General features: G+C 46.3%; 1 protein-coding gene across 6 annotated transcripts in view; it reads right to left on the minus strand.

The window, feature by feature from the left end:
- The window catches only part of TOX2 (TOX high mobility group box family member 2), a 129,085-nt gene that overhangs the window by 43,598 nt on the left and 64,836 nt on the right, over positions 1 to 20,651 (minus strand). For all 6 annotated transcript variants that reach the window (XM_032838572.1, XM_032838567.1, XM_032838570.1 and 3 more), the window contains exon 3: positions 960 to 1,205. In XM_032838572.1, coding sequence (XP_032694463.1) covers positions 960 to 1,205 — 246 coding nt within the window. The remainder of the gene's footprint in view (positions 1 to 959; positions 1,206 to 20,651) is intronic.

The following is a 20,651-nucleotide window of genomic DNA, read 5'->3' on the forward strand; positions in this document are numbered from 1 at the left end:
ATATAATATTATATACAAACAAAAATGAACATAGTTATTCAGGAGAAGTACTAGAATTCCCTTAAGGGATTTTTTTTATTACACAAAAAAATGTTCCACTAGTTTTCTATAGCTCTTGATTTTTCAAACCAGCCATTATGCTAAGAAATCATGTATCTCCTTAGCATAGGATTCAGGACCCTTATGATCCAGGTGCTGCTACCTCTTTCACCTCCCTCTCTCTCTCTCTGGCTCCAGGTCCATTCTCTCCTGCCCTACAAAGAGAATGAACCCCATGCTGTCCCCAAGAATGATACGAGCCCTCCTGCCTCTTGCTTTTGTACATGCTATTCCCCCAACTTGGAAGGTCTTTTCCTGTCCTAGTCTGCCTGCTCATTTTCTACTTATCCTGAAAACTTTAACTCAGCAATCATCCTTCTCCCTGGCAGCTTAAACAAGAAACAAGGTATAGTATTTTTAAAATATTGTGATTCTATTTATATGAAATGTCCAGAATAGGAAAATACCTAGAGACAGGAAGTTGATTAGTGGTTACCTAGGGCTGTGAGTTGTGGGGGGTTATAAAATGTTCCAAAATGGACTGAGCTGATAGTCATACAATCCTGTGTAAAATCTAGGGAGTTGTCCTCTTTAAATGGGTGAACTGTACAGTGTGAGAATTACATCTCAATAAAGTCATCGTAAAATAAAAATAAAGATGAGATTATACTATTACAAATAACAGTAAAACAAGTAATACCAAGATGCTATAGACGGAGCTCCAGAAAGTTACCTGTGTGAAGATGTAAATTACCCTCCATGCCCTCCCCTCATATTCGGCAGACCCCATGCAAACATCCAAGCCCACGCCCTGCACACAGGCAGAGGGTCCTCATCAAAACACTGGCATTCTGCTCCCCTCTTAACCGCCTCCCCTGCTGTATCCAGCAGAACCATGGAGAGGGGTGTGACAGACTCACCGTGGGCAGCTGGCCAGACAACAGGTGGCTGTCCTGGGCCAGCATGTTGGACACCATGATGGCTGGGAGGTCCATGGCCTGGTAGGAGTAGGCAGGAAGCAGTCCGTTGGGCGTGAGGCTGTGGCACAGCGAGTGGTAGCCAGCTTCGTGGTCCCCCAGGTGCAGGAGGGATGGCTCAGGGAGGTTGGGAGGTGTTATCGGGGGGATCTCATAGTCTTCGTTGCTCTCGCTCTGGCTGCTGTAGGTCTAAAACATCAAAAGGGCATGTTGTTGGGGCTCGGTGTCTTACAACTGGAGAACATGCTTAATAGCACCAATAATAGCAACAAAATGGTAACAACTTCTTGACAAAGGAAAGAAGGGATGATTCCTCTGGAAGGGAGACAGCCAAGATGGCCCCATGACTTGGTTAGATTCCTGCCCCATCTCCAAATGGGTTGTGCCCTCCCACTAGAGGGTCTATATAAAAAACCTGCCCCCCTGGAGAGTGGGACCAGCTCTTCTTCCCACCTTCTTCATTTTCCCATCAGGTCTGGACACCACAGCCCACCATGAGTCCGTCTTCCACACCCACCCTTAGAGACAGGAGAATCCAGGTCCAAAAGGAAAGTAGCCCATCCATGGTTGGTCCAAGAGTGGGGAATGAACTGAAGTATCCTGATTCCCTGCCTGGTGGTCTTCCAGAGAAGTTGGACACCTTCCCCTTGTGTGCCCTGAACACCCAGCCCACCCAGGTCCTGTCCTGCTCTTTCTCATCTTGGTAAATGGTACGAAGGCTCCCCCAGAAGCACAAGCTAGGAGCCATACTGGACACCTTCCTCTCCAATCCTTATCTGTTTGCTTTCCCCCCTCACTCAGCTGACCAGGAAGATCCAGCACAATGCTGAATAGAAATAGTGAGAGCAGGCAGCCTTGCTTTCTTCCTTACCTTAAAGATCTCAATGTTTTACCACTAAGTACAATGTCTACCGTAGGACAGCATGAGACATGGCTAGTTTGTCAAGAAGGTGTTAATTTTTCTTTCAATTGTGCGTGCTTTGTTGTTGTTGTTTTGCTTTTATTGGACTTCTTTTCCCCGCATCTACTGAAAGCTCCAGCGATTTTGCTCCTTTAATTCAGTTAATATGGTATATCACTTCACTTGGTTTTTCTAAGGTTAAAACAGCCTTGCATTTCTTGCATCAATATCTGTTGGAATTTGAATCGAATTCAATGGAAGACCCACAGCTGGTGCCTGAGATTAAAAGAAGGACCAGGAGAGGGGACCCAAGGAAGACTCAGTACCTCCCGATCAAGCTTAACATTAGGTGGAAACCACGTCCTGATAGGTCTCGGGTCTGCTGAAAACAATTTCCTTGAGGCTTTTTTTTTTTCAATCAAGGAATATAAATATCTAGCATTTAGTGAGCACATAGTATGTGCCAGGTGCAAGCACTTTACAAACATTTAATGAATTAATTCTTACAACATCCCTATGAAGGAGGTTCTGTTGTTTTATGCCCATTTTATAGATAGAAAAACTAAGACCCAGAGAGGGGCATTTACTTGCCCAACGTCACATAGTTCAAAAGAAATCTCACTCCAGTTCCCTCCCTCCTCCTCTAATTTACACTATCTGCAAAGGAAGATACATGTTCTTGTCTGTAACACAAATCCTGGGAATCTTGGTCCTTGGTAGACTCTCTTGGAGAATTAGAGAGATAATCCACACCATGGTGAACACACTTGGGGAATTAGAGACACATCCTGGGTCATATCAGAGACACATTTGTAATTAGGGAAACACAGGAGGCCATTATAGATATGGCTAGTGTATTAGGGACACATGTCTACCTTGACATGGATGGCTCCCGGGTTCCCTAGTTGAACGTTTTTTTCTGGCTTTATTAAGATATACTTGACATATAATTAATCTCTAATTCTTAAAAGAATCCTGTGTTTGTCTCCAGTTGACAGATCAGAAAATCAAGATCTAGAGGCTTCACCCAGGTTCAACAGTAGGAGGAAACTGGGTCCAATCCAACCCTTTCTCCCATAACACAGCAATGTCTTCAAGGAGTCTCCAGGCACAAGTCCTCCACGTTGAGACTCTCTCCACTCTGCACCCAGTGCCCACCCTCGAAATAAATACATTCTGAACACTCCATGTTTAAGAACTAGTGTGTCTCTACTAGAGAATTGGGGAGGGTAGAGGGAGAGAGAAAGAAAGAGTGAGAAAGAGAGAGAGAGAGAAAGAGAGAACCCTTCAAACATCTTAACATGGGCACCCTAGGGGGGATGAAAATGGTTTTTTAAGTTCTGATGCATTTTCGTGCACATATGTGGGTGTTAATATGATTTTGTCCTTAGGCTCATCTCCTCCAAGACAAAGTGCCCACAAGTCAACTGGTATAATTATATGGTTAAGGCTATGAGTGGTACAGGGTTTGGCGAAGATAGCTACAGGGGGGCAGGACGGAGAAGGGGAAAGAGTACCCCCCAAGTAATCAGAACTGGGTGGAGGAAAGAAAGCAGGCCATGCCCCCCTCTGCTCCTCCGTGCCTGGCACCTGGCTAGTAAAACCCCCACCACGATATGAACCCAACCACCCACCCCTTCTCACCCTCACCAAGAGAGCTGAGCAAAATTCCGGCCACACTTCACCAGAAAGCATGGTTACCAGCTGTGTGATGTCTTCATGCCTCCGGGATCCACTCTTCCTAAACTTGTTCATTTTCATGGCGGTTCTCTCCAGCCTGTCTTCTTTCCTCATCCTCCAGCACCCTCTCTACCCATTCGCCAGTGCAGATGACCAATCACCCTCGACTTCCCAGGGAAAACAGAAAATAACCCTAGCAGCATCCTGATGCCAGAACCACAAACTTGCACATTTGGTACCACCTTGCTCCTCTTTTGACGCCAGAAGAGCCATCCCTCCTATCTAAAGCCAATCTCCCTGTCCATGTACCCAGTGATCTTCCCCCTCCCCTCCCCGCTCTGTCCAAGGACCTCGGACATCCCATGAACCCTTCTTGCTCCTGGCTCTCTGGCGTCCCCCTCCACTGGACCAGTCTCTTCAGCACTGAAACATGCTAACCTCTCTCTGGTCTTACACACTCCCCCATCCCTCCCCAGCGGCCACCACCTCCTCCTGTGTCTTCCTGAAAGGACTGTCCTCACCTCTCAGCCCCTCTTCTTCATCTCCCTCTCACTACACAGCCCCCCTGGGACTTGCCTCCTCTACCCCCAAGGCCCCCACCCTCCAGTGGCCTCCACAGCTCCAGATCCAATCAGATTTTTTCAAACCACATTTCACTCAGGGATGTTGGTCCAACTGATCCCTTCCCTTCCTCTTGAGAACGCCCCTCCTTTAGCATCCACGACTTCATACTGCCCACCTTCTTGCTCCCCCTTCTCCTTCTCCAATGCCAACTCCTCTTCTCTACCCAACCTTCCCTGCTGGAGGTTCTCAGCCTCAGTCCTGACTCTTCTTTCCTGCTCTACACCCTCCCCCTAGCTGGCCTCAGGCTCAGTTTTAATTCCCATCTAGGAGCCACATTTCCGCCTTCAGTCTTGGTACCATTTGGGCTCCAGATGTGCGCATCTAAACACCTCCCCTGCCCCAATATTCCCACCTGGGGTCTCACAAGCATCTCAAGGGCAGCAAGTGCAAAGCTGCAACCACATTGCCCTTCCCCACCCCTGCACCTGGGTCCCTCATCCAGTCCTCCATGCAGCTAATAAAGACACCAACTTGGGGTTTACCCTCGGTCACCCCTCAAATCCAGTGGAACTCCTCTGAACTATCTTTTAAATCTACCTACCTCTCTCCATTCCCATCACCACCGCCCTGGTCCAAGCCACACCATCTGCTACCTGGACAACCGCCACAGCCTCTGCCCTGCTCTCGGGCTCTTCTCCCCCCAAATCCATCCGCTTCATGTAGCCCGAGTGGTCTCTAGAAAGATGGTCACCTCACCACGCCACTCCGTACTTACTATGCTTTCATGGCTCCCCGCTGTCTTGAGGATAAAAAGTCCACAGTCTCAGACACGGTCCTGTCATCCTCACATGGCTGCCCCCCATGACCCCTTTAGACCCAGTGACCTTGCCTGCCTCCAGGTCCTCGCACTGGCTGTTCCCTCTGAGGGAATGCTTAGCTCACCACGCATCCTCCCTTCATCTGGCTCATTACCACAGGTCCCCCCGCAACAGGCTGGTTTGGAGGACTTTGCCGATACTCTCTAGAGTGGGTTAGAACCCATTACACAGCCCCAGGAGGCTCTGCATTCCCCTTGGAAGCACTCATCAAACATGTAGTTAATGAACTGCTTGCATAATTATTTGTTTAATGTTCACTGTGAGTCCTGCCAGGACAACCCTTGTTGGTCCTGCTTCCCAGAACCTGGCACAAAGTAAGAGCTCAGAAATAATTAGCTGAATGGATGAATGAGCCAGGCCCCCGGGTGGACGCCATGAGCATACATCTCACTCCGGGATGGCCCTGGACATGGGCGATATTGGTCCCTGAGGCACAGGAGTGCCATGTGTGGTCGAGCACCAGAGCGCCTGGGTTTGAATCCTGGCTCCGCCACACACGAGGTGTGTGACTTTGGGGACACCTCTCTGCCTCTCTGCCTCAGTTTCCTCATCTGTGAGAAGAAGGTAATAACAGCAGGTGCTACAGGGCGGCTGTAAAGAGTAAGTGAGGCAACACAGGGGGACTGCTCAGGACACTGCCTGATGCGGAGTCAGCCCCCTCAGTGGCAGCTGTCGTTGTTGCCACTGCTGCTCTTCCTCAGAGTTTCAGAGACATTAGGGTATTTCCCCAAGAACACACAGCAAGTAGACAGCAGCTCACGCTCTCGGTACCCTCACTGTGAGCGTTCTGAACTCCTCACACCCCAAGCCTGCATGCCGTGGGATGATGTCTTAAGCCTGACCATCACGATGGGCTGGGGGCTGACTGGCTTTAGGTGGGACTCAGCCACGGGCATCATATCATCCCAGAAAACAGGGTCCTAGGAAGCCTCGCTCCCCCAGCTGCCCTGCCCATCCTGCAGCAAGACTCCCCTCCCCACATCCCCCCGCGGCAGCCCCGTGTTTGGCCTCCCCCCAGGCTCCCATACATCTGCAATTATTTTTTGATTTTTTACTTACCTTTCATTTGTGTCCCCCACCCCCAATACCAGGCTCCAGGAGGACAAGGGTAAGACTGTCTCGTCATCAGCACCTAGCACAGTGCCTGGCACATAGTAGGTGCTCAGTTAGAATGTGGTAAGTGCGCACACAAGATGGGGACTGTGCCAAACTCTAGGTTTAAAGCTCCTCTAGGTGTATCTGTACCTGTCCCTCCCGACAGACGTAAGTCCTTCAGTCACCTGTGGCTTGTGCCCCTCCACCACCGCCTCCCGGGCCGTCCATCCTGCCCACCCCCAGCCCCCAGAGCAGGTGCTGGCACACAGTGCTAAATGACTACACAAGTCCATTCCTTTCGTTGAAAAACAAAAACCTCAACACACTGGAACCAGCCCAACCAACCAGAAGCCTTTTGCAAAAATAAGCATCTGTTGCATCAAAATATTGGAATAACACAATTATGACAATCCATTTAAAGAGGTGATTAGCACACTTAAAAATAACTACACATGCAAACACTACATGCCTCCCTCGAACGCGATCAAATCCTAAATGGAGGACACCGGAATACCGCCCACTCTGTGACTGCTTCTCACGGAGCACCCACTGTGCGCCAGCTGCTGGAGCTGGCTTTCCCACGCGCATTCTCCGGCAAACCCACGTCAGTTCTGCAAAGAACTCATAGGACTATTCTCTCCGTTTTGCAGGTGAAGAAGATGAGGCTGAGGAAGTGAGGGTGTCACATACCCAGAAGGCTTGGATGGGACCAAACCCAGATCTTGTGACTCTGAATCCAGCATTTTCCCCACACTGGGTCAGAGGTGTCTTCAAGATTCCTTTCTCACTCCTGCTAAGAGATGGGTTTCCCTGCCTCCACTCTTGCTATGGTCTTTTCTCCCTTGGGGGCGAGAATCACCCCGTGAAAATGCCGGATCACCTCACTCCCCTGCTCACCACCCTCCGGTGGATCCCTTGTCACTCAGAGTAAGAACAGAGCCCTTATAATGGCCTCCTACCCATGCTGTATGGAGTGCCCCCACCCCACCTGTCTCCCTTAACGTCCCTGACATCTCCCGCCATTCTCCCAGTTCATGCCACTCTGGTCATGATTCTGCCTCAGAGCCTTTGCACTGGCTGTTTCCACTCTCTGGAACATTCTTGTCTCAAATACACAGCTCATCCTTTGCCGCTCATGTTTACTTGAATATCCCCTGCCCAACGAGTTCTACCCTCACTGCTCGATTTAAAATCAGCCACCATGGGTGCCTGGGTGGCTCAGTGGGTTAAAGCCTCTGCCTGCGGCTCAGGTCATGATCCCAGGGTCCTGGGATCGAGCCCCGCATTGGGCTCTCCGCTCAGCGGGGAGCCTGCATCCTCCTCTCTCTGCTTACCTCTCTGCCTGCTTGTGATCTCTCTCCCTGTGTCAAATAAATAAATAAAATCTTTAAAAATAAATAAATAATTAAAAAAATAAAATCAGCCACCAGCCATGTTCCATTTTCTGTTTGTTTTAATCACTTTTGTGTGTTTATCACCTTCTAACGTTCTTCATATTTTATTGATTTATTTCCTACCTCACCCCACTAGAATGTCAGCCCCATGAAGGAGGACGTTTTCATCTGTTTCGTTCACTGCCGTATCCCAGTTTCTTCAACAGTAATGAGTGCTCAGGAAGCAAACGGATGAATGAACGAAGAAATAGATGAACTTCTCACCAAACGCCAGAAGCAAGAGTAGGAAGGAAGAAAATGAACATTCTGGCAGACCGTGAAGATTCCCCCTTCTGGGAGAAGGCTTGTCTTGGCCGGGACCCAAGGGTAGGACGGGTGATTTGAACCAGAGTTCCTCCCTCCCTAGAAGTGGCGCACGAAAAACCGTAACTGACTGTCCTTTCAGGCAAGAAGTGGAAGGAGGAAGCACTGAGGCAAATGGCAGGGCCAGCACGTGGAGTTTAACGACACGCAAGGAGGTGGAGCTCCCTCACCACACAGAGCGGGGTTAGGAGGCGGCTAGAATCACCCACTCCTCAATTCCTCCATTTGTGCTTCTCTTTCCAAATAACTAAGGAATGGAAATTCAGAGCAAAGCGAGATGCCTGGGGTCGAAGGGGCAGGCAGAAGCACAGACTGCCATGTTCTTCATTCACCAGGAAGGGAAGAATGCTAGGCTGAGCCCAGCATGTGGCTTGCCCTTTTTGGTCCGGGAAGCCTAAGCCTTCTCCTGGAGTTCCTAGGAGGAGGTGTCTTCACTAAACATCAAACCATGAGAGACTGTGGACTCTGAGAAACAAACTGAGGGTTTTAGAGGGGAGGGGGGTGGGGGATGGGTGAGCCCGGTGATGGGTATTAAGGAGGGCACGTACTGCATGGAGCACTGGATGTTATAAGCAAATGATGAAACATGGAGCACTATATCAAAAACTAATGATGTCCTGGATGGCAACTAACATAATACATTAAAAAATAATAATTAAAAAGAAGGGACTCCTTGAGTCAAAGGAGTAAACAAGGGCAAAGGGAAGGTCTCCTGGCCTTGAGGAGGGGACAGAGAAGAAGGAATCTGAGAGTATCCACTGGGCCAGAAGACCGCTGCAGGGATAACCTTATGTTCTATGAAATTATCAGAACATACTCTTTCACTTACTACGACAAAATAAAATGACAAACGAATCAAAATTCATCCAAAGGAAGTAACACATACATACATACATATACATATCTATATATACATATACATATGTATGTATTCTTTTAAATAATCCTTTCTGAAACAAATACTCAAAGCTCAAACCTAGAAAATGGTTTCAGAAGGGGGTGCCTGGGTGGTTCAGTCTGTTAAGCATCTGCCTTGGCCTTAGGGCTGATCTTAAGATCCTGAGATCGAGCCCTGCATCAGGCTCCCTCCTCAGTGGAGAGCCTGCTTCTCCTTCTCCCTCTGCCTGCCCTCCCTCTGCTTATGTGTGCTCTCTCTGTCAAATAATAAAATCTTAAAAAAAAAAAAAGAAAGAAAGCCAAGAAAGGCATTCTAGAAAGAGTGGTAAGCTCAGAAACCACTACAGCTTATATCAATTCAAAATAACTGGGGCGCCTGGGTGGCTCAGTGGGTTAAAGCCTCTGCCTTCAGCTCGGGTCATGATCCCAGAGTCCTGGGATCGAGCCCCACATGGGGCTCTCTGCTCAGCAGGGAGCCTGCTTCCTCCTCTCTCTTTCTGCCTGCCTCCCTGCCTACTTGTGGTCTCTGTCAAATAAATAAATAAAATCTTTAAGAAAAATAAATAACTGTCCCCCAGTAAGGTGACTGCAGGACTTAATGTGACTATTTCATAAGGACTCCTAAAATAGAAGAGATACAGCATGGAATTATAAAATTAATAATGATCACAGACTAAAAATCCAGAGGATTTCAGCTAGAAGCTGTGTCTTCTGTAAAGAAGGAAATTACAGATGCTGATTAGTTTTCTACACTGTAAGGGAAATTTGTTTAAATACATTTGTTACAATTTTTTAAATTTACTGAGGTGAAATTCATGTAACATAAATTAACCATTTAAAAATTCACACTTTGGGACATCTGGTTGGCTCAGACGGCTAAGTGTCTACCTTTGACTCAGGTCATGATCTCAGGGTCCTGGGATGGAATCCCATGTCAGGCTCCCTGCTCAGTGGGGAGCCTGCTTCTCCCTCTCCCTCTGCTGCTCCCCCTCCTTGTGCTCTCTCTCTCAGATAAATAAATAAAATCTTTTTAAAAAAGATTTATTAACTATAAACAAATAAAAATAAAAATGAACACATCAATGGCTCTTAATACATTCACAGTGTTCTGCAACCACTCCTTCTATCTAGTTCCAGAATGTTTTCATCACCCCAAAAGGAAACTTCATACCCATGAAGCAGTTTCTATTTTCCCTGGACCCTCAACCCTTGGTAATCACCAATCTGCATTCTGTCTCTGTGGATTTACCTATTCTGGATAGTTCCATGTAAATGGAACCACGTAATATGTGACCTTTTGTGTCCATAATAAGTGAACCTTTTGTGTTCAGTTACCATGATTTTTTTTAAAGATTTTAAAAATTTATTTATTTGACAGAGATCACAGAGAGAGAGAGAGAGAGAGAGAGAAGAGGAAGCAGGCTCCCCGCCGAGCAGAGAGCCCGATGTGGGGCTCCATCCCAGGACATTGGGATCATGACCCAAGCCAAAGGCAGAGGCTTTAACCCACTGAGCCACCCAGAAGCCCCAGCATGATGTTTTCAAGACTCATCCATATTGTAGGGTATATCGGCACTTTATTCCCTCAATAACATTCCATTGTATGTAAATACCACAGTTTGTGTATCCATTCATCTACTGGCAGACATTTGGGCTGTTTCCAGCTTTTGACTATTATGAATAGTGCTGCTTTGTATTCATATATTATTTACAGTCCCTGTTTTCAGTTCTTTTGTGTGGATAAGGAGGAGTGAAATTGCTGGGTTTGTGGTCATATAACTCTGAGAAACCATCAAACTCTCTTTTGACAGTGGTGGCCCATTTTACATTCCTACCAGCAACGTATGAGGGTTTCAAATTCTTCACATCCTCACCACCAATATCCATGTTCCACTACTTTTCTTTATAGCCATCCCAGGGGGTGTGAAATGGTATCTTACTGCAGTTCTGATTTGTATGAACTAGTGATGACTAGTGATGACTAGTGATGGTGAGCATCTTTTTCATGTGATTCTTGGCCAATTGCATATTTTGTTTGAAAAAATGTCTATTCAAGTCTTTTGCCCATCTTTAAATTGGATTGTCTTTTTGTTGCTGTATTAGAGAGTTCTTTGCATATTCTAGATACAGACCCTTAGAAGATATGTGACTTGCAAGTATTTTCTCCCAATCTATAGGTTGTCTTCTCACCTTTCTCACAATGTCCTTCAATATACAGAAGTATATAATTGTCATGAAGTCCAATTTATCTATTTTTTTCTTCTGTTGCTCATGCTTTGATGTCATACCTAAGGATCCATAGCCAAATCCAATGTCATGAAGGGCTACCCCTATTTTCCTCTAAGATTTTTATGGTTTCGGCTCTGAGACCTGGGTCATGGGTCCATTTTGACTTACGTTTTGCGTATGGCAGGAGGTGGAGTCCAACTGCATTATGTTGTTGCCCATGGCTATCCAGTTGTCTCAGTACTATTTGGTAAAGAGACTATTCTGTCCCCACTGAATGGTCTTGGCACCCTTGTCAAAAATCAGTTTGGCTAGAGATGCAGGGGTTTATTCCTAGATTCTTTTAATTCTATTCCATTGGTCTGTGTATCTGTCCTTGGGATAGTACCACACCATTCTGACTATTGCGGCTTTGTAGAAATTCAGAATTGTGTGTTGTGTAACTTTGTTCTTCTTTGGTGAGATTTTTGTGGCTATTCAGGGCTCCGTGCAATTTCATACATATTTAAAAGCTATTACATATCTGTCCAAAAAGGCTGGTAGAGATTTGATAGGGAGATTGTACTCAGTCTATAGCTTGCTTGCATGATATTGGAATCTTATCAAAATGATGACTTCCAATCCAGGAACAAAGGATGTCTTTCCCATTTATTTAGGTCTTCTTTCATTTCTTTCAGCAATGTTTTTTAGTTTTCAGTGTTCAAGTCTTTCACTTGTTTGGCTAGATTTATTCCTACATATTTTCTTCTTTTGGACACTATTATATATGGAATTGCTTTTTTGGTTTCCTTTTGGGATTGTTCATTGCATTGTATATAGAAACACAATTGGTTTTTGTGTGTTGATCTTACACTTTGAAACTTTCCTGAATTCATTTATTAGCTCTTTTTGTTTATAATTGTAAGGGAAAGCAGAAATTGCACACTGTTGGAGGAACCAAAACAAAGGAAAAGAAAATAGAATTGGATCCACCTAACAAAAATCTGAAAAGAAGAAAAGAAAATGGGAATGAACTATAAACTCGATAATAAAGAACCTTCATAAGATGACAGTAGTAATTAGATGTTACTAATCACAATAAATATGAATGATTTTAATCCCTTTATTAAAAGATAAAAGATTAATATTTTGATTAAACTAAATAAATCCAACCTATGACATTTATAATAGGAATGCCCAAAATAAAATGACACAGAAGGTTAAAAATAAGCTGATACGTAAGGCAAATAAAAAGCAGAAGTGGCAAAATTAATAACAAATGAGGTATAATTTAGGGCGAAAGCACCAAAGGAACTAAGAGGAATGCTCCGGTTGATAAACGATAGCAATCCACAAAGAACAAACGACAGATGTAAACTTTTATGTAGACTGATTAACCACAGCAATATAAAATGTAAAAGACTGTTTAGAAGCACGAAGAAGATTCAACAAAACCATAAACACAAGGACACATGAACAGCTATCTTCAGAAACCGACAAACACAATTCACCTTCTTGATTTCTTCTGCTATTTATTGATTTTTTATTTTTTTTAAGATTTTTATTTATTTATTTGACAGAGATCACAAGTAGGCAGAGAGAAAGAGAGGGAAGCAGGCTCCCTCCTGAGCGGAAAGCCTGATGTGGGGCTCGATCCCAGAACCCTGAGATCATGACCTGAGCTGAAGGCAGTGGCTTAACCCACTGAGCCACCCAGGCGCCCTCTTCCGCTATTTAAAGAACACGCATTTTTCTCAAATGTCCATGGGACACTTAAAAAACATGACCATGTACTAGCTACATAGACAATCTCAAATTTCTCAAAAGGAAGAAATGGTATAGCCCACACTGAACTATCTAAATCACAAACCTAGTTTTTAACAAGAAAACAGAGAAGGCAGAGGAAGAAGGAACAGGAAAGAAATGGAGGTAAGCAGAGGCTTCTAAAGCCTGGGACACTTTAAAAGCCGTCTTCTAAATAACTTTTGGGTCAAAGAGGCAATCGCAACTGAAATCACAGACAATGAGGACACTACCTGACAAAACCTAAGAGAAGTGAACAATGGAAAATTTGTAACTATTGACCTACGTGAATTTATTAGAGGGAAGAAAAACAAACAAACAAAAATAATAAACTCAATACTCAACTCAAGAAACTAGACGCAGGAAGAAAATAACCCAAAAGTGAGTAGAAGAAAGAGTAATAAAACAGATAATGAATTTTAGATAAATTTAAGGAATAGCTGGGTGTTTTTAAAAGGCTAACAAATGCAAAAACCACTGAGAAAAAAAAAAAGAATACCCAAAAGGGAATGAAAAATATACTGGTTCTTTGAAAGTCAATGCAAATTCCTTTGTAATACAGCATAAAGCTAATTTTCATCCATGTTTATCATTTACAGCTTAGTTCTGTTGTTTAAATATCCTAAAATATCATTAGTTTTCTTTTTCTGATTGATCCTTGGTCTATGAGAGTGGTAAAAAATGTCTACCATGATGGCGATTTGATCCATTTCCTCTCATATATCTGTTCATTTTTGCTTCATCTGTCTCAGAACTATGTCGTTAAGTATGTACAAATGCATGATATCTTCTTGGGGAAGAAATTTCACAACTTGATGGTTTCCCACTTTATACAGTTCATGCTTCCAGAAGGTTCTCAGACGGACATTTGGACTCCCCTTCCATCACCCACCCCAACGCTGCATAAGAGAAAGGGGAACCTAGAGAAGTAGAGGAGCCCCAGCTTCCAGCCCAGTGAGAAAGGCCCCAGTGGCACAGCTGGCTGGGACTCAGGGTGCAGCACTAGACAGGAGGTGGCCCCTGCCTCCCCAGTGAAGCCCAGTGAGAAAGAGCTCTCGGGAGGACCCAGCTCATGTGTCCAGGGTTGAAAGACTCAGGAGGACACTGGCACTGGTAAGTCTGGGCGAGATGGGAGGAAGCTGGAGATGCCTGAGCTGGCAGGGCCAGGAGCGATTGAGAGAATAGAAGAGAGAGAGAGGATGGGGGAGAGACAAAGAACAGTCTGCACGTACGTGGTTTGGCAAGGCAAGGGTGAGCAAGCGGTCCTGGGAGCATGTGAAAGCTGCGGAAGGCAGCCAGCTAAAGGCATCTGGAAGGGTCCCACCCAAGACAGTGGCCTAGGAGGGTACGGAGGCCACGGCAGCATGAATCCCATCTGCAGTGGACCAGCGGTGGAGAGGCCATAACAGGTGAGCTATGGCCCGGATCCCAGCTCAGTGGGCCTCATGGGAAAGAACCGGTATGGGAAAAATTTGCTAAATCAGGGGACACAGACAGTAGGACATCTGTCGGCAAGAGGCTCTGACCCTACTCCTTGAACCCCACCTCACCCTGCCCGACCTCGCTTCTCCAGCAGCACCAGAGGAAATGGGGGTGGAAGCACAGGTGACATACCGCCCGCGCTCATCCCCATTGCCGCCCAAGGCCACGAGCCGGGAGGAAAGAGCAAGGGATGGACCTCTGCCTTCTTGCAGAAATCCAGGCTGCTGAATAAATAACCCAAGGGACAGCAGCAGGACCTCGTGCTGACACAGGACTTCGGGGTTCCAGGTGCTTTTATGGATTTCCAATGTTTTTCGCAAAAAAGGCTTCCCATTTCTTGGAATACATAATCAGGGAGTACTGGGTTTTTTTTTTTTCTTTCTTGTTTTGTTTTTTTGTTTTATTTTGTTTTGTTTTTGATCTGCAGACAGAATATTGGCCTTGGAGTTAGTCTGACCTCGGGGAATTCCAGTCCCGCCACTTACGCACTAAGGGACCTCTGGCACTTTATCCAAACTGTCTACTTATCTGCAAAACCCCACCTGACAGCTGAGAGAATTACGCAAGGAAACAGATGTGAAAATACATGAACAGAAAATCAACACGACCCCTCCTCCATGCCCAGGGAGGGGGGAAAAAGACGTTAGGTGGTAAAGCAGAGCAAGTATTAAATATCTTTTCCACTGTGCAGATGAAGAAACTGAGGTCCAAAATGGCAAAATGACTTAACCAGAGTAACTCAGGTTGCATTTACGGGAACAAAGACAAGATGCTCTATCCGGGGCAAACACATTCTCTACCACTATTTGCACCCTTCCAGCACACACATTAACCCTCACCGGCCCAGGACAGTCCTGGTTTACGCCTCTGTCCTAGGGTAAATTTTTCATACCCTTTTAACTCTAAAATCATGGTCTGACAGTAGGACATAGCCGCCTTACCACCCTACCATTTCCGCAAGTGAAACCCACACCCTGTGAGAACATCTCAGCGAAAAAGACTGTCATTCAATTCAGGGTCTCCCGGCTCTGTTTTCAGAACAAGGAAATTGTTACCTTATCCAAACCTGAGATCCCATCCACCGGAGCAGGGCACCCAGCGTTGTAACTGATTCTGTGTACAGCGATTTTATGCATTCAGTGGGGAATGCAATGTAATTTTGTCAGGCTTGTCTGTGTCCATAATGACCAAGTCAAATTAATCATCTTGGATAATACCCCTGTGTCGCCTGTCCCAGAGATGTGTAATAGAATCTTTCTGATTCATGTCTCGCGGTACATCAGAGCTGGAGTATCGCCGCACTTCGGGAAATCAGTACAATTATGCCTTCTTGCTGGGCCATCATTCATCACCCCCCACTCAAAATGCTTCTTAAAAATACATAAATAAACAAACAAATAAAAGCTCATACCGTATATAAACAAAATGGAAATGAAGAAGCCTTATAGTTAAAGTTAAATGTGGATTCTGGAGGTAGGGGAGGAACGCAACATCCTTTGAAGCCTTTATTTACAGGCAACAGTGGGGGAGGAGGGAGAGTAGACACACCCTGTTGGTGGTCTGGACCCCGAAAACCCTAGATCAGAGCAGCCAGAGGCATCACAAAGGGACCAGGGCCATCAGTCACATTACTGTACCTGGGAGCAAACATGATGGTTATCCCTGTGTGTTTCAGTTTGGGAAATTCTCTGTCACTCTAAGGTTCGGGTAGCTTTCTGGACTGATACCGGTCAGGGTATCAGGGTTGGGCCTGGGGGCTGGGCAGTGTTTCTGGAAAAACTGAGCCATGAGTGGTGGAGTTCCCTTCCCCTTTAAGAGGAAACCATCTCAACAAGTAGACAAGCTGAGGATAAGTTGGGGCCACAGCACCCCAGGGAGAGGGGCCAGCCTGAGCACTGGGTTCCATCCCATTTTACAAACAAGGAAGCCTACTTTCCTAATAAGTGGCAGAGTTTTGTTTATTTTTATAATATATTTCTTGTAATCACAAATCCATCTGCCTCTTTGACACCTTCCCTCGGGTATCCTAGAGGAGAGGTCAGCAAACTTTTTCTGCAAAGATAATCTTTTTGGTTGGTGGGTCATACAGTCTCTGTCCCTATTCAGTTCTGTTGCTGTAGCATGGAAGCAGTGGCAGACAACATTTAAACGAACAAATACAGCTGTGTCCCAATAAAACTTTATTTACAAACAACCAGTGGAGGACCAGCTGTGGCCTATGGGCCACGGTTTGCTGAGCCCTTCCTAGAGGTGGTTTTTCTTCCCAAACTTCTTCCACCTAATACACAATACCTGTGACTTAAAAAAAATAATACATATTGCCTAGTCCCTTCACTGGAATGTAAATTCTGCTGTTTGGTCACTGATTAGCCCAAGACCAAAAAGAGTGCCTTGCCCACAGGAGGCCCTCAATAAACATTTGCTGAATGAAACAATGCATGAATGAATGAGAATCTGGGGACTGGACTGCTGCGCTCACGGTAGTATTCCTAGCACCTAGAACGTTGCCTGACACAAGGTAGCTACTCAGTAAATATTTTTCTGAATGAATGAACACATGAATAAATTTACTGATGATCTGCTGTTACATATACAGGGCTGGGCTCTTTACCACCTTCCCTGTAAGCTCGAAGAAATCAGCAAATGCCTGAAGTGGGCTTCCCCTTAGAAACGCTTCCCAGAATGAAATAATTCTCACCTCACCCCTGAGGGTCTCCTGGTTCTCTGTTCTCACCTTGGAATCATCTGCCTATGAAGGTGCCAGAGTCCCAGCTCTGCCCCGAATAGACTGTGTGACCTTGGGAAAGTCACTGCCCCCATTTTAGCCCCAAGCTACACCACATGAAAAGAGGGAGTTGGACCAAGGGATTTTTAAACCCAAATTTAATCCATGTATGTGCCACTAGTTTGCAGGTACACAGGCAGACATGAGGCAGTACTAATTTAAAAGCATTTTAAAATGATGAGTAGGCTCTCCAGTTGTTTCCGTGTTAAAATAGCTTCTGGGGAAAAAAAAAATCTATTTGCAGTCAGTCTTTTTTTCTATCTCCACCTTTTAAAAACTGTAGAAGTGCCATCATCTAAAAATGTGCCAAGCCAGCTGCCTGGGTATGAATGCGCCCAAGTCCTCAGAGACTGGCCTTTGTGAGTTCTCTGAGGTCCTGTGACAATACAGCTAAGGAGGCAAGACCCCCAGTTCATGCTGCTCCAGGGACACCGCCCAGCTCAGACCCTTCCGAGGTTTACTGCCTTCAGAGTAGGGTCCCAGTATCTGTCTGGCTCATGACACCTCCTGGACCAGATCCTGCAACATCACCTGACACCTGGCACAGTGAGCCAGACATACTCTGATATCACCAGGCCCCTGGATGTGCTAGACACTCTGCTTGGGCCACTGTGCCCTCAGTTGACATCTGCTCATGTTCAGGATTACCACAACACCCTTGTGCCTTCCCAGCTGGTGGAACCAAGGAATAGGCCTGGCATTCTAAATTTACTCTGGGCAGAATGGAGCAAAGCCTCCTCCTATAGCCTGGACCCCATGCTCCTGTTCATATGTCCCAAAGCCCCAGTAGGGAACTGCAACCCAGAGCTCATCCATTCCCCTAAGGCTTAGTGAGTGACCTCTGGAAGGCAAGGTTGTGCAGTCCTGCTTCTCTGTACTTTTGTTCAAATAATAATAATAGCAAGGATTTGTATAGTGTTTACAACGTGCTAAATGTATCCCTGTTCTTTGGACTTTTCACATATGAATTTATTAGTCTTTACAGTAACTCTATGAGGCAGGTGCCGTTATTACATCCATTTCACAGAGGAAGAAACAGAAGCACTGTGATGTGAAATTCGATGGAAGTCATGCAGCTAGGAAGGGAGAAAGCCAGATTCCAACTCAGAAGTCATGCTCAAGCAATCTGACTCCCTGAAACCACCCCTGAGCTTGGGAGCAAATCTCCCTTTGGTGGGGCCTTTGGATGAGGCTGCAGCTCAGATCACTACACAGACCACAGCAGCCTCTTGAGAGGTCTGGAGCGGAGGCACCCCGCTAAGCCAAACCTGGGTGTCTGACCCTCAGGGACTACAAGGTGACTAACATGGGTTGTTTTTACATTTAAAAGTTGAATTCATGAATTGGTACTCTTAGTGACCATGTGAATCTGCATCTTTATAAGTAGTAGGGACTGGGCACTCTCAGAGGAACGCTGAGCCTCCATGTTGACTGTGTCCACCAGCAGCTCCCGGCTGCCCCCTCTCCTGCTGATTGCTCCTCTCTGGTGGTGCCCAGGGCGGGCATGCATCTGGGCTCCCCGATTCCTCTTAACACTTGGGGAAGCCAGTGCACCTCAGGCCATGCTTCTCAGCCTCTAATGTGCACACAAAGCACCTGCAGAACTGGTTAAAATGCAGGTTCTGATTTACAAGGTGGGGGTGGGACCTGAGATGCTGCATTTCCAACAAGCTCCAGGTGAGGCCACTGGGCTGTGGGTCACCCTGTGGACAGCAAAATCTTAGGCATTAAAAGCACAGACTTGGACCCAGGCAGACTGTGGCTCAAATTCCAATTCTGTCACATCCCGGCTAGGAGCCCTGAGATTCTGAGAGGTGGAAAGACCTACCCAAGGTCACATAATAAATGACAGTTACCTGGAGCCCCCAACAGAGCCCTGTGTTCTGACTTCCAGCCCAGAGTCTTAAAACTACAGCTAAAGCCATCCGCTGAGCCCTGGGCCTGGACATGTCTGTCTGGGTGTGTGTGTGTGTGCATATCCCCATGCGCCTCTACACGTATGAACGGATGTGTCTGCAGACATGCACCAATGTGTGCGTCAACGTGTCTAACCATCAGCACGTGTGCCCGCGGATCTGTGAGATCTGTCCCTTCATTCATTCCTTCCCTCACGCCCTCAGCACCTCCTCTGGCCTGGTCCCTGCTCCCAGGACACCAACAGTCCAGGAGGGAGGCAGCCATCAAACAAATAAATACAAATAGAAATCTAATGTGTGTGTGTGTGTATGTGTGTGTGTGTGCATGTGTGTCATTCATAACAGCTGCAATAACTGGATATTAGCATCACCTCCATTTCACTGAGGAAACTGAGGCACCGGGAGGTTATGTGGCTTGCTCAGAGTCACAAAGTGATGTTTAATGTGTGAACAGGTGCGCGTCAGCGAGCGTGTCTACATGAATGTGATGCACACGTATGTACTTGTGTGTGACCGTGTCTGTGTACAAGCATGTGCACACATGCGCATCTTCAAATATTCCACAAACAAGACTTCCTGGCACCACAACACAGCGTCACAGAAACACACACATGCACATACACTTTCTTTTTTCAGGGGATCATATTTTCAATCATTTCCTAAGGCTCTGTCCACAGAGAAATAGGAGCGAGGGTCGGGGCCGCAGAGCTGAGCAGATCCGGGGAAGCCCATACCACCTGTTTCCCTGGGGCGAGCCACGGCTAGAGCAATTTCACAGTTCATCATCCGTTATGAGGTGAAAATAGACCTTCCCCTCCCAGCAAGTTAAATAAATTGCCCAGACTATGAAGGGCTAGTCTGCCCACACCCCTACGGGAAACGCAGGACACAGGACGTCTGGCTATGGGTCCCCTTCCCCATCTTGCCACGTCTCTAAATATGGAGACATCTGTGCAAATACCTTGAATTCCTTTTTTTTTTTTTTTTAACTCTTATTGTAGCATAGGGTAACCAGCAGAAAGTCCTAAGTATACAGCTCAAGGAGGAATCCTCACAAAGCAGACTGACTTATGGAAATAGCACCAAATAAAGAAGAAAACCATATTGGCACCTCCAAAGCCCCTCCCGACTCCTCATGACCCACGCCCCAACCAGGGCAAACACGGTTCAGATTTTTTACCACCATAGATTCATTTCGCCTGTTCATGTGCTTTAAGTAAATGGAATCGTCCAGAATGTTCTGTCTGGGGTTGACTTCTTCCCCCAACTGAGGGTCTGTGAGATTCGCCGGTACCTCAATCCTTCTCATCGGAATCATCCAGAATGTTCTGTCTGGGGTTGACTTCTTCCCCCAACCGAGGGTCTGTGAGATTCGCCGGTACCTCAATCCTTCTCATCGGAATCATCCAGAATGTTCTGTCTGGGGTTGACTTCTTCCCCCAACTGAGGGTCTGTGAGATTCGTCGGTACCTCAATCCTTCTCATCGGAATCATCCAGAATGTTCTGTCTGGGGTTGACTTCTTCCCCCCACCCGAGGGTCTGTGAGATTCATGAGTTCATCAACCCTTCTCGTTGCTGTGCACTATTCCACGGCATCAGACTATCCCGTCACTCATCGGTCTGCTGTGCGTGGGCATTTGGGTTGCTTCCGGTTTTGTGCTTTTATGAACG

The sequence above is a fragment of the Lontra canadensis genome, unplaced genomic scaffold, assembly GCF_010015895.1.
Source record: "Lontra canadensis isolate GAN:19392208 unplaced genomic scaffold, GSC_riverotter_1.0 scaffold105, whole genome shotgun sequence".
Taxonomy (NCBI): Eukaryota; Metazoa; Chordata; class Mammalia; order Carnivora; family Mustelidae; genus Lontra; species Lontra canadensis.